Genomic DNA, 14,725 nt, shown 5'->3' with positions numbered 1-14,725 from the left:
GAGCAGATCCAGCAATTATTGCAGGCTAAGGAACAGGAGAGTGCACCCAGACGTCCTACAACCAGTGCGCAACCGGTCTACAAACAGTTTCAGGAGCTCGGACCGACAGAGTTTAAAGGCACCACAGACCTGATCACTGCAGAAGGATGGATTCGATCCCTGGAAATGATATACGACCTCATGCAGCTTACAGATGCGGACAAGGTCAGGTGCGCGATATTCATGCTACGGGACGATGCACGAGTATGGTGGGAGGGTGCACGCTTGACAGTCGATCTAGCTACATTGACTTGGGTTGATTTCAAGGAACTATTCTATGGGAAATATTTCACAGCCGACAACAGAACCCAACTGGCGAGGGAGTTCCTGGAGCTTCGCCAAGGAGATTTGACGGTGGCTGAGTACGTCAGGAAGTTTGAGAGGGGACGCTACTTTGTACCCATGATTGTCAGCCAACCAATCGAGGAGCTGAAGCACTTTATTGAGGGATTGAGAGCTGTCATTCGCCATGATGTCAGATTAAGTCGGGTCACCACATTCAGAGAGGCAGTGGACCAGGCATTGATGTCTGAAAGGGATAGAAACGACATGATCAAGGAAGCACAGAACAAGAGATCAAGTTATCAGGGAAGGGATCACCAAGAGCCGGGTAAGAAGAAGTCTATTCCTATTCAGTTCCAGGGCAAGCAGCCGCCGAAACAACACAGCCACGTCAACGATTTCAGAAATCACAACCGGCTGAAGGTACTGCTCCCAAGGTTGAAGACAAGGTTCGATGCCTCAAGTGTGTGAAGGTGCACGCAGGGCAGTCTCTGATGGGTTCAGATGTTTGTTATATGTGCAAGAAGACAGGGCATTTCGTTAGAGATTGCCCTCATCTCAGAGAGCTAACCAAAGGAAGGGTATTTGCTATGACACGGGAGAAGGTGGATCTAGATGCAACCATTATTATAAGTATGATTCTTATTGCCAACATACCCGCTCATGCATTAATAGATTCTAGTGCTACCCATTCTTTTATATTTGTGGCCTATACTACTAAACTGGGCATTACACCTAAACGAATGGTTATGGGATATAGCGTTTCTTTACCTTCCGGAGAAGAACTGCACAGTAACAGGATGGTAAGGAATTGTGAGATGATAATGCAAAACCATATAATGGGTGCAGAACTCATCATGCTGGAAATGACAGAATTTGATGTGATCCTCGGAATGGATTGGCTGACTCGACACGAAGTGATCATCGATTGCAAACAACGAACGGTTAAGTTGAAGCTACCAAATGAAGAATTCTTCATTTTTTTATGCAGCCCCAAGACCGACCTTCCCTCACATGATTTCAGTGTGTAAAGCTCCACGAATGCTAAGTAAGGGGTGTAAGGGCCTGCTAGTCAATATTACGGTTAATTCAGAGACTCGTCGATCGAGTTTGGAGGAAGTGGAGGTAGCTCGAGATTTTCTAGAAGTGTTCCCATAGGATATTACGGGTCTACCCCCTGTCCGGGAGGTGGAGTTTGGAATATAATTGATACCGGGGACCACATCAGTGTCGAAAGCACCATACCGATTGGCGTCTACGGAAATGAAAGAATTGAAGGAGCAGCTGCAAGAACTACTAGACAAGGGTTTCATCCGACCAAGCGTGTCACCATGGGGAGCACCGGTATTGTTTGCTCGTAAGAAGGATGGGACTATATGTCTGTGCATTGATTACTGGGAGCTGAATCGAGTTACAATCAAGAATAAATACCCATTGCTCAGGATTGACGATCTATTCGATCAGCTACAAGGAGCAACAGTGTTCTCAAAAATTGACTTGAGATCAGGGTATCATCAGATGAAGGTGACAGAGAAAGATGTTCATAAAACGACATTCAGAACTCGATACGGACACGAGTTTCTGGTTTGCCATTTGGACTTACTAATGCCCCAGCAATATTTATGGACTTGATGAATCAGGTCTTTCAATCGTATTTGGACCAGTTCGTTATTGTCTTCATTGATGACATACTAATTTACTCTCGAAGTCGCGAGGAACATTGTCTGCACTTGACAACAGTGTTGCAGACACTTAAGGATAAACGTTTGTACGCAAAATTTGGCAAGTGTCTTCTGGTTGAGACAGATTCCATTTCAGGTCTTTCAGTCGTATTTGGACCAGTTCGTTATTGTCTTCATTGATGACATACCAATTTACTCTCGAAGTCGCGAGGAACATTGTCTGCACTTGACAACAGTGCTGCAGACACTTAAGGATAAACGTTTGTACGCAAAATTTGGCAAGTGTGTCTTCTGGTTGAGACAGATTCCATTTCTGGGGCACATAGTTTCAAAAAAAAGGGATAGAGGTGGATCCAGCCAAAGTAGAGGCAATCAGGAATTGGGGTACACCGAACAATGTTACCGAGATCCGAAGCTTCTTAGGGCTGGCAGGCTACTATCGAAGGTTCATCCAGAATTTCTCACAAATCGGTATGCCCTTAACTTCGCTGACCAAGAAAGGGGTAAAGTATGAATGGACAGACCAGTGCGAGAAAAGTTTTGAGTTGAAAGAAAGATTGATGACATCACCGGTGCTTACTATCTCGGATGGTTCTGGACGGTTCATAGTGTACACCGACGCCTCCAAAAATGGATTAGGGGATGTGTTGATGCAGAATGGGAAGGTCATTGCATATGCTTCACGTTAGTTGAAGGTGCATCAGCAAAACTATCCCACACATGACCTGGAACTAGCAGCAGTCGTTTTTGCTCTAAAGATTTAGAGGCATTACCTTTATGGGGAACGTTGTGAGATTTTCACAGACCATAAGAGTTTGAAATATTTTTTCACACAGAATGAATTGAATATGAGACAGAGGCGGTGGCTGGAACTAGTGAAGGACTATGACTGTAACATTAATTATCATCCGGGTAAGGCCAATGTGGTGGCAAACACCTTGAGTCACAAGTCCGCAATGTTGTTGCAGCTAACCACTCAGCAACAATTGATATCCAAATTTCGACGGCTGAGTTTGGAGGTAGTGGCACCAAATGAGCAGATTAGTTTGTCAGTATTGACCATAAAATCAAACTTACTGGACCAGATCCGGGAAGGACAGGTGATGGATCAATAGTTAATGGAATGGAAACGTAAGGATGAGGAAAAGGGGTGTGCTATCTATTAGACGGTGGATGGAGTTGTGTGATACAAGGGTCGCATTTGGGTACCTAAGATGGGGTCACTCCGGGAGGACCTCATGATTGAAGCACATACCACTCCATACTCCGCTCACCCCAGAAGCACGAAGATGTGCAAGGATATACAGTTATTGTATTGGTGGTCAGACATGAAGAAAGACATAGTCAAAGTAGTGCACGAATGTCTTACTTGTCAGCAAGTAAAGACCGAACATCAGAAGCTAGCAAGACTACTGGAACCACTCCTGATTCCCGGCTGGAAGTGGGAAGAGGTTTCCATAGATTTTGTGGTAGGATTACCAACCTCACCTAGAGGATCAAACGCTGTGTGGGTTATTATGGATCGATTGACAAAGTCAGCACACTTTCTACTAGTAAAAATCACCTTCACGATGACACAGTATGCAGAACTGTACATATGAGAGGTAGTACGGTTACATGGAATTTCAGCTCAGATTGTGTCGGATAGAGATCCAAAATTTACCTCCGAATTTTAGGAAAGTACATCCTGGATTAGGTACAAAGCTCACCTTTAGTATCGTTTTTCATCCACCAACGGATGGTCAGTCCGAACGGGTGATTCAGATTTTGGAGGATCTGCTGCGAGCATGTATGATAGACTTCAAAGGAAGTTGGGAGTCAAAATTGCCCCTGGTAGAGTTTACCTATAATAACAATTATCAGGCCACTATAGGTATGGCTCCGTATGAAGCGTTGTATGGAAGAAAGTACAGAATGTCATTGCATTGGGATGAGGTTGAAGAGAGGGCAGTTCTGGGCCAGACATAGTGACTCATACAGTGGATCTGGTGGCTAAGATTCAGAATAGAATGCAAGCAGCGCAAAGCCGCCAGAAGAGTTATGTCGATCAACGACGAAGGGATTTGGAATTTGCGGTAGGAGACCATATATTTCTCAAGGTGTCACCAATGAAGGGGGTGCTGAGGTTCGGAAAGAAGGGGAAACTCAGTCCAAGGTATATTGGACCTTTCAAGGTTTTGGAGCGAATTGGAACCCGAGCGTACCGGATTGCCCTACCACCCAATCTGTCAGGAGTTCATAATGTGTTCCATGTATCCATGCTTAGAAGGTACATTTCTAACCCTTCTCATATAGTTGGTCATGAGTCTGTGCAGTGGAGGCCAGACCTATCTTATGAGGAGGTGCTGAAATAAATCTTAGATCGCCAAATCCGGAAACTGTGGAACAAGGAGATTAGAATGGTAAAGGCTTTATGGGGAAGCCAGCAAATGGAGGAAGCTACCTGGGAAGCCGAACGAAATATGCGCAACCGCTACCTGAAATTATTTGGTAAGTCAAATTTCAAAGATGAAATTTTTATAAGGGGATAGAATTATAAGGTCTCCCAAGCATTAATTAAGGAATTTATTTAAAAAATAATAACAATAATAATAAATTAAGGTCTCACGAGCGTTAATAAAGGAATTCATTTACTAAATTTTCTACGAATTTAAGGGATTTTTCGGGATTTAAAATGAACTTGTATAACATGATTAAAGGGATAAAACTGATAAGATTAAGGAAAGCAAATGATACCTGATTAATTAGGAGTTGATTAATGTGATTAGCCTAACTAGGGATCAAGTGACCTAGGTATAAGAGTCTAAACCGCCGACTCACTCACCACTCTCACTATTTTTCCCAATCGTTGTCGATTCCCATTCACTGTCGCGCTCCGCCGACCGTGACGGAACTGCCACCAAGCCCAAGCTTCGATCCAACATTTGCCGAGCCAGCGGGCCGTGGAAGACGCTGCGACCGGACGCGGAGATCCCCAAACACCTCTCTATCGGCGCGACTCTACATATCGAGGGGTTTCTACGGTGACACGCAGAAGAGAAAGGCAAGTACCTTTCACTATATTGAGCTGGGATCGGTGAGGTATGGAATAAGCAGCTAAGGGAACGATTTTCTTGCCTATAGTGTCCGATCTATGAGTAGTGTGGTGTTTTTGATTCTTCCTCATGATGTTCTTAGTTCGGCTTGAGGTTTAGTGATGTTCTTGCTTCGGTTTGGGTTTTTATGAGGTTCTTGTGTCGATTTATGAACTCTATGATGTTTTTGCTTCGGCTGGTGGCTTCCTTCGGATTTCCACAAGATTTTGTAGCGTTTAAGAACGAATTCGGGGACTGTAGGGTCTATTTAAGGTATCATGTTCTTAAATGGATGCGATACGATTGTTTCCTCTTGCATGGTTTTGAGCTATTCATGGGTTTCCTTCCAGTTTTCAACACGGAATTAGGGCATTGCGTTAAATCGAGAATTGGTTTGGGCTCTTCACCGAGGTCTGCTCTGAAGCTTGGTTTTCTTGCTTCATTGGAAAGGATTGGTTCCTGTTGGCCGATCGGTTTTGGATAGAGGAGACTGGCTTTGAGCGTGAATGAGGTATTCTTGCGTGGATTTAGGGCATTTTATCGAATTCGTTGCAGCTTTGCTTCGGATTATGCGTTACTGAAATGCTGGGATTTTGGTGTTTGATTGTTTTGGAAATGTTGGTTACTGTTCTGTTCTCTGCATAGCTGCGGAAGCTGTGTAGAATTATCTGGTGTTGTTTTGTTCTTCTATGGTGTGGTGGTTTTGATGTGATGCCACGATGTTTTTGTGTTGCTCCATGATGCTGGAATTCTAGGCAGTGTGGTTGATTTGAGTTGATTTCGATGGAGTTCTTGGTTTTTTGATTTAGCTGCGAACTTTGTGATTGAACGATTTCTGTTTTGGCTTTGTGATGGCTTGCAATGTTGGTTAGTGTAGTAGAAATTCTACGGGATTTGTGGTTTCCACAGTTATTTTAGTTTCTGTGATCCGCTCTCGCAATTATTTATGTACGATCAAGAGTTTTGCTTATTGGTAGTCTTTCGTTATGCATGACTTATGAACATGGCTACATTACAGTACACTGTAGATAGATTTAAAGAATGTATATGTTTATGGAACGTATGGAATGTGGTTGGAACTTTGTATAGGATTGGTTCGGTTATCTCTAGCTATTGAGGTTTTGCTGGATTCAAGTTTTCCCATGTTAGTTTTAGTTCTTGTGATCTATTCTCTATTTTATTATGCTTGAGTTAAGTTTTTATTCACTGGTATTCTTATGCTTATACATGACTTGGCTAAAGAAAAGTTTCTTTTTTTTATGAATTGGTGCGTATACAGAATAAATACAAGTATAATGTAGATAGATGATGTATCTTATGAAGCTAATTGGATGGGTATGAGCAGATGTGGTAACAATATGGGATGGGTGCCCCGGGATGAGCTCCGGAGAGGGCCTTTCCAAGCATGACTAATAATATAAATTTACGACTGATACCATAATTTATGTTAGCTTCGGCTATATGACTGCATATTCTCCTAGGAGGTACCTCTAGGGTCATGGGACTGAATGACTAGCTCAAATAGTAGTTACCGGATGGTTGACATATCCACCCATATTAGGTATTACATATTGTATTTTCCCTCTTTATTTTGTATTAAGTTTACATTATATGCTTATCAGTAACTGTTCCTGCTACATGTCATATTATTCATATTGGATTGTACTTGTTGTGTCCGTAGACTCATGATGCCTACATTATAGGTAATGAGGACGTGACGGAAGGCATGCGGACAGAGTAGACGAGGAGGCGAGATGGACGTATGGCACTGTACGGATGCCTTAGGAGTGCATAGCATACTTGTTCCCTTGTGAGATCTTCTTCATTTGTATAGGGAGATGTTTGGAAGATTTATCGTTTTTTTCGTTAATTTCTTACTTGAGATGCTATCATTTATATTGGATAAGATGATTCATTTCGATGGAGTTGTTACTATGGATATTTCTATAGCAAACGTTGAGAGGGTTGTTTTAAAAAAAAAACTTAAGGGAAAAACTAGGGGTGTTTCAGTCCATTTGAATGTTGTGTGTGCACACATGTCTAGTGTGTACTATTGAAGGAATCATGTTGATTGTACCTATGTTATGTATGCACACATGTCTAGTGTGTACTATCGGAGGAATCATGTTAATTATACCTATGTGGTAGTATGCATACGTGTCTGATGTGTACTATGTTGGAGCAATCTAGGTGGCCTAGGTTTTGATGTTTGAGCAAAGGTTTAAGTTAGGTTTATTGTTGTATTTGATATGCATTGTGAGTGTGCAGGATACAGGTACAACAAGGAAAGTCCAAGTGTGATCTTGGCAAAGGAGGAAAGTCCAAGGATGAGTCTTGGCGGTGTAAGTCCAAGCATGTAGTCTTGGCGGTGTAAGTCCAAGCATGTAGTCTTGGCAACGTAAGTCCAAGTATGACTTGGCAATGGATGAAGTCCCAGAGGTGAGGAGCCTCTTGGCAAAGGAAGACCTGACAATATGGACAAGGCCGAAAGAAGCTTCAGAAGACAAGACGTGAAGGATGGGGAGATATCCGAGGGATGCGAGGCTGATGGAGGAGGCTAGAAGGCTAGGTTTAGGTTGGTCGGACGATGATGAGTGTTGAGTGATTGTACTCAAGGCAAAATCCTATGTGTTTAGGATTTACTGTAACAGCACTGTTGTGACACTGTAGCAGCACTATAGCAGCCGACTGATTACTGTAGCAGTCGACTGGTAGCCGATCGTTGGGTAACGGTCGGCTTCCCTTAAAGGACCAGTCGACTTGTGCATACACCAGTCGACTGGTAGCAGAAAAACAGCTTAGTGTTTTCCTCTCGAGCTCTATTTAATAGAGCTCAGGGTGCTTGGGCATGGTTGACAAAATAGAGGTGATTAACCCCTATCAGTAGTCTTCCAAAGCCTCCAAGCTTTTCTTGTGATCTAAGAGTGTTTAGATCAAGGTTGTGGTGATGTTTCTCCACCGAGAAGGAGGTTTGAGCTAGCCGGAGGTTTCCAGGGAGTCATCCACCGACGGATTGGGATCGTCCACCTTACGGACAGTCGTGGAGTAGGAGCCCAAATCTTCAAACCATGTAAATGCCTTGTGTTACGGTTTGTTTTTTGATTTATTATCTTTCCTTATTGTTTATAGGGTTTAGTTTTCTTCTTGTTAGTTTGTATTTTGTTTTCCGCTGCGTACTAACAAGTGTAGGAAGTGACGATTTGGGTGAGACGCTATTCACCTCCCTTCTAGCGGACGTCAAGGTCCCAATAAATGGTATCAGAGCTAGGTGAGCTCTTGTTGGACTAATCGCCAAGAGAGCGACTAGAGGAAGAAGATGGAGTAGGAGGGACCTCTCGGATAGGACATCCGAATCCCACCTCCTATAGGTGTTACTATTACCATGCATGATGTTTAGTGGACACCTTTTAGATCTATCCATACCTTTAGATTTATGTGATAGATGGATCATGTACTAGAGGGATAACCAGATTATCTGCTCCTAGTAATAAGTCAGCAGTTGCTTTATTAAAGGCAGCTAAACCTTCAATAGGAAGATACCGTGCTTCCATCGGATCAACAAGCAACCCAACAATAGCAGTGTCTTTAGCATCTTGATTTTCGATCCTCGAGGCTCTAGCAACCATCAAGATCACAGTGTCCTAGCTTACACCTTTAGAGAAGACCTCAATAAGGTTTTTATCTACAACTTTATCCACTTTGTAATCGTCGTAAGCTGGATCACCGAATATCTCGATCTTGTCGTCCACGTATTCCTTATAAATAAAAACTCTTTCCTCTCATCAAGAACATCCTCTTCATAAACGTCCATCTCTCGAAATTACTGCTCTATATCACGATCAAAAGCATAGTCGACTCATTGTTGTCTTCTCGGCAACATGCTTCCACAAGAACGACCTGGCTCAGATCCCAAACTGTTACAGTGGATAAATATCGGTTCCATTGATTTACGCACAAATACCGAAAGCTAAACATGTTGATTCATGCACGAATATCAAGAAATAGGCATCAAAAACTAATCGAAGCTTTGGGGAAAAGAACGATGGCTAAATTAGTATTGATAAAAATTATCCCTTATAATAACACAAATAATTATTTATATAGACACTAGACCTTAAGACTTAAGAAAGGAAAAAAATCTTCATATATGAAACTTAATTCCTATCTTGTAAAGCAAGAAAAGAAATCCTTCCCGAAAAAAAAAATTCTTAATAGAATTGAAATTAGCATAACAGAACGCTGATATAGACTCCAAACCTAAATATGCAGAGTAAAAAGGAAAAATTCTAAACATACTAAAAATGCAAAATATCCTAAAAAGACTCAAAAATTCAAAAATATAAGACATAAATTAACAAAAATACCCTAAACATCAAACTCGATAAATGGCAGATGCCTTAAGTTGCAGGAATAGCTTGCTAGTTACTATGTGTGTTGAGGTGCCAAGTTTTGACTCTTTTCGCGAGTCGCTTGCTGATGATTCTTACTTTTATGTGGTAATACAAGATGTACAAGCGAGTTACTATGGATTTATGTTTAAAGGTAATCAATTATGTATTCCAGATTATAATCTTCGAGTGCAAATAATCAAGAAGTTGCACATTGAGGGACATGTAGGTCGAGACCGAATGTTACAATTACTTCGGACTTCCTATTTTTGGCCTCCACTGCGGCGAGAAGTCGAGAAGTATGTGCAATGGTACAAAATTTGTCAAGTCTCTAAGGGAGCGGCCACTAATGCAAGATTGTACATGTTTTTGCCAGTCCCTTCTCGGCCTTGGGTTGATATCAGCATGGATTCTGTGCTTGGTTTGCCACGTACCCAGCGAGGTAGTGATTCTATCTTTGTTGTCATTGATAGATTTTCTAAGATGCTTCACTTTATCCTTTGCAAGAAGACTACTGATGTTGTTAATATGGCACAACAGTTCTTTTGATATATCTACCGTCAGCATAGCCTTCCAACGACCATTGTGTCATATCAAGACACTCATTTCCTTAGTCATTTTTAGCACAGCTTGTGGAAGATGGTTAATACACAGTTAAATTTCAGTAGTATTTATCATCCTCAAACAGATGGTCAAACGGAGATTGTGAATTGATCACTTAGTAATTTATTGCATTGCTTAGTGGAAGATCATGTGAACAATTGGGATCAAAAGTTGTGTCAGGTAGAATTTGCTTGCAACCATGCAGTGAATCGCAATGCTGGTTTCAACCCATTCCAGGTGGTTTATTCGGTTCAGCCTCAAGGCCTGCTAGATTTGATGACATTGCCCAACAAGACGACGGTTCACGGTAAAGTTGCAGATTTTGTGAATAGCCTACAGGGAGTCCATAAAGCAGTTCATCAGCATCTATCTAACTCTAATTCAAAGTACGAATACAGTGCAGACCAAAAGTGCCAACACTTGAGTTCGATGTTGGGGTTTTTGTGTGGGCAATGTTAGCAATGGAGCGTTTTTCCGTTGGATATTAGAACGAATTATCAGCCAAGAAGATTGGCCCAATTGAGATTATTGAGAAGATAAACCCCAATGGTATCGTTTAAAACTGCCTAGTCATATTCGTACTACCGATGTTTTTAATGCGAAACATTTGATTCTCTTTCATGGTGATTCTTCTGATGATGAGGTGGCCAGCAATTTGAGAGCGAGTTTTCTCCACATGGGAGAATGATGGCAATCTTCCAGAAGCCATAACTTTTGACTCGAGACTCAGAATCAGGTTCTATCGGTGGCAAACATAGATCTTTGAATTCTATATGCGTGACCACCGACAGAATCTGATTCCAAGTCTCGAGTCAAAAGTTAAGGCTTTCGGAAGATTGCGTAGCCTTATCTACCCCTAAAGCTGAGTATGTTGCTATGGGTGGATGTGTCACTCAATCGTTATGAATGATGAACACACTTAAAGATTACAGACTTGATTATAAAAGGGTTAAGTGATGATTGATAACATCAACTCCATTAATCTAACTAAAAAGCTCGTACATTATTCTATAACCAAACATATAGAAGTCAAACATCATTTTGTTGGAGAACACATATTAAATGGTGACATTGAACTCAAATATGTTGACTCCAAGTCTAACATAGCAGATATCTTCACAAAATCGTTAGTTGAAGCCGAATTCAGTACACTTAGAAGAAGACTTGGCTTCTGCATGATAAATTAACTTAAGTTTGATTTGACTTTCACTTACAATTGACTTATCCTTAACTATGGTTGAATTTTCTTACTGTTTACCTTATTGAGTTATTAGTTGACTTGGAGTTTGACTTGAACTATATTTTCAGTTGATTCATCTACATTGCTTTGCTTGATTTAATTAAGGTTGAAATATATGACTATATGTTTTATTTTCTATATTTTTATGATTTAACCCATTTTGATATATGAAAAAGGGGGGAGAAAGAGAAAAGGTTAAACTATAAAAAATTGTTTTTTAATTAACTTTCACATTTAATTTCTTATTTGATTAAGGGGGAGCAATAATCAAAGGGGAGTTATATTTCAATTATTATATTCATGTATGACTATACTAATTCTATTTTTGTTACTTTCATACATTGAATATATATTCAAAATCCAATCTTTTTTTTATTATTGATTACTAACTTTAGCTTAGTTTTCATACTATCAAAAAGGGAGAGATTGTTAGTGATGGATGCAACATTTAACTCAAAGTTTTGATATATGACTAAGGTTAAAGTTAGATTAGTTGTGATCTAATTGCTTGACATGAAATCCTAGTTGTGAACCAAGCAGGGATTAAGTCCTAATGGAAATAGGCATCTGAAGTCTTGGTTGAGAATCAAGCATGAGCTAAGTCTTGGTTGGAGACCAAGTAGATAAATTCCTAGTCGGAAGCTAGGTGAATCAAGTCCAACTGATTAAGGCTTAGTTGAAAATTTTAGGAGGCTAAGTGAATCAAGTCCAAATGATTAAGGCTTGATTAACAAATTCCTAGCTGAAGGCTAGATTAAACCAAGTCGAAGTGATTAAGGCTTGGCAGACAAATTCCTGGCTGGGTGCTAGGTGAGCTGGAATTGAAGGCTTGGCAAACAAGCCCAAGTAGAAGCAATTGGGAGTTGTTGCTTGATAACCCAATCTAGCAGTCGGAGGCTTAACATTTAGATCCAACATAAATGTCAGTAACTTTACATTCTGTATCCCACTCATTATGTGTAACCATTGCAGGAAAGCACATTCGACGGTTCCAAGCAATCGGATGGAGTCCGGGACTCTCGACAAAGGGATTTCAGAGGGTCCAAACAACTGTATTAGGTTCAGGCGATCGGAGAATACGGGCAACTGGGACATGTCGTTATTAGCAATCCGAATAAGTCGAGTCAAGATGAGATTTGACCCCTCTCCAAGCACCAGAGGGTGTACGGGCAACTGGCGAGCTTTGTTAACATTATCGAATGAATAAAAGTTGTAGCCGCGCCAGTACTGATACAAGCGACCAGGAAGACTCCGGGCGACCAGAGGAGTCTTATATACGGAGTTTCAAGGCAAAACTTGAAAATCACTCATCTACATTCACTCTTGCTCTCGTGCTCTTTCGCCTTCTATGCTACGACATGTTGCAATGCGTGTTTCATTTCTGATTGGCAACACATTGAGTACATTTTTTATTTCTATTGTGTTGCCTCATTTTGTTATTGTGCTCTCATTTTGTTATTGTGCTTAATTTTTAGATTCTTGTTCTGTAAAATTTCTCGACCTAGGAGAAATTTAGAAATATGAATCATATTATTATTATTATTATTATTATTATTATTATTATTATTATTATTGCGTGTCTACTTTTGATTTGATTGATCAACTACTTGCATGCTTAACTGTTAACTAAATCTACTGCATGTTTATTGCCTTGTCTGTCTTGATTAAATCAGTCCAAGTGATTCAACTATTTTATTTACTATCTGCTCATTTTTAAAATTTGTAATGCTATTCAACCTCCTCTAGCGTCAAGTTTACTCCTACATTATCAAATTTATATCATTGGTGACATTTATATATAGTGATTAAATAATTAAAATTGAAAATATCTTAATTGGTGATAAAATATGATGATAATTTAGAGTAATAGCGGTAACTCTAAATATTAATAAACAACCAAAACAAAATAGTTGTTGATTGTAAATAAATTTATATAACTATATATATAAACTAAAGAACTGAAAGAAGAATTTAAAGTTGTAATATGAAATGATGGCTTACTTTATTTCTTGACCACTTAATCAATATTAAATTGCACATCTTTCCTAATTACCCACTTAGTAAAATTGTATTTACTTCCTGTTTTCCTTAGCCTCCAAATTTGTAAGCAAAGACACTCTTTTGATATCATAGTTGATTTCAGCTAGTATATAGAGTTGTTTAGAAAAGATATATAGTTGGTGTATTTACTTTTATTGTATTGGTATAAAAAGAAATATAAATAAATATATAAAGTTTGTTGAACTTGTTGGTTATGCTGAGTTTAAATGTGGGAATAAGCCCATTTAAATTTCAGAATAGTCCCATTTAAATTTGGAAATGGCAAGCTGTTGAGTAATTTCAAAAAGTTGGAACTTCCCTATCATAATTGCATTTCCCAGAGTAAAGTTAAATTGTCAAAAGATAGTGAAGGTTATTCGTACCTTAAAAGATTAAAAAAAACACAATTTTGTCCTTGATTTTATGCAGATAGTTCACAGTGAATTCACAGATCCACTAACTAATACTGTTAAAAAAACTTACTTTCCGAGCGATTTGTGATGCAGAATCAACCCCATCCCGACACCATCAGCCCCTGCAGAAAAAGAGAAAGGGAAACCAGACTCAAGTGGCAAAACACACCCGGTAGGCCAAATTTTCCACCGCACTAATGGTTTTGCTGAAAATAAACAAATAAACCAATTCAAGAACTTGAATCAAACACCGACCGGGCAAGAAAAGCAGCAAAGGTGATCCCTTTATCGGGGCCCCGCACTCTACGGGGCAGAACCAGCGAGGGGCGCCGCCGTCCGGCTTGTTAATCGCCCTAGACGCATCGAAGTAGTCTTTGACGCTGACGTCCCCAAACCCATCATCATAAAGCGCCTCCAATCCTCCATTCTGACCCGCGTACGCTTTATTCTCCGAATCTGAGTGATTGGCACCCACGCGGCCACCGCCCAACATCCGGCTCGAAACTTCCCCCAGACGATTGCCGCTAACCGCCGCACATCGGAGCCGCGGTTTGTGAAGGAGAGACGGAAACGGTAGGAAAGGGAGGACGGGGGATCCAGACGAGGACAGAGACATGGGTGGAGAAAGAGATGGCAAATGAGAGAGGAAGGCGAAGGCGGGGAGAGAGGGAGAGGTGGATTGGATATGCAGAAGTGTCTACAACACTCAACGTGGAGTGCGACAAAACAGTAGGTGCAGGTCCTCGTCACGCAACACACATCCGATTTTATTTTATAATAATATTGAAGTAATAAATTTAATTAAGTTAGAACATCCGGATTAACTAAGTAATTTTGATTAAAAAAAATCACCTCGGTATTTTGTGGTAGAATCCTAGGAATCATCGATCGTATTTACGATATCTGTAGATCTTCTATGGACGTCTGAGCATTCCCGATACACTAGACAATTTGTATGTCGGCA

The 14,725-nt window shown here is 40.4% G+C and overlaps 1 protein-coding gene across 2 annotated transcripts in view; it reads right to left on the bottom strand.

Annotated features, from left to right (window-relative positions):
* LOC121967209 (acyltransferase-like protein At1g54570, chloroplastic) overlaps positions 1-14,475 on the bottom strand; it is a 96,534-nt gene extending 82,059 nt beyond the window's left edge. The window contains exons 1-2 of one of the 2 annotated variants that reach the window (XM_042517290.1): positions 14,017-14,475; positions 13,832-13,883 (exon numbers count right to left, since the gene is read on the bottom strand). In XM_042517290.1, the coding sequence (XP_042373224.1) occupies positions 13,832-13,883; positions 14,017-14,377 (413 nt within the window). In that variant the 5' untranslated portion in view covers positions 14,378-14,475. Of the gene's footprint in view, positions 1-13,831; positions 13,884-14,016 lie in introns of those variants that run through there. The other variant, XM_042517293.1, reaches the window with a different exon arrangement.
* Positions 14,476-14,725: the final 250 nt, after the last annotated feature.

Source organism: Zingiber officinale, chromosome 3B (genome assembly GCF_018446385.1).
Source record: "Zingiber officinale cultivar Zhangliang chromosome 3B, Zo_v1.1, whole genome shotgun sequence".
Classification (NCBI taxonomy): domain Eukaryota; kingdom Viridiplantae; phylum Streptophyta; class Magnoliopsida; order Zingiberales; family Zingiberaceae; genus Zingiber; species Zingiber officinale.
Note: the sequence above shows the minus strand (reverse complement) of the source record. Positions and strands in the feature narration are given on the sequence as shown.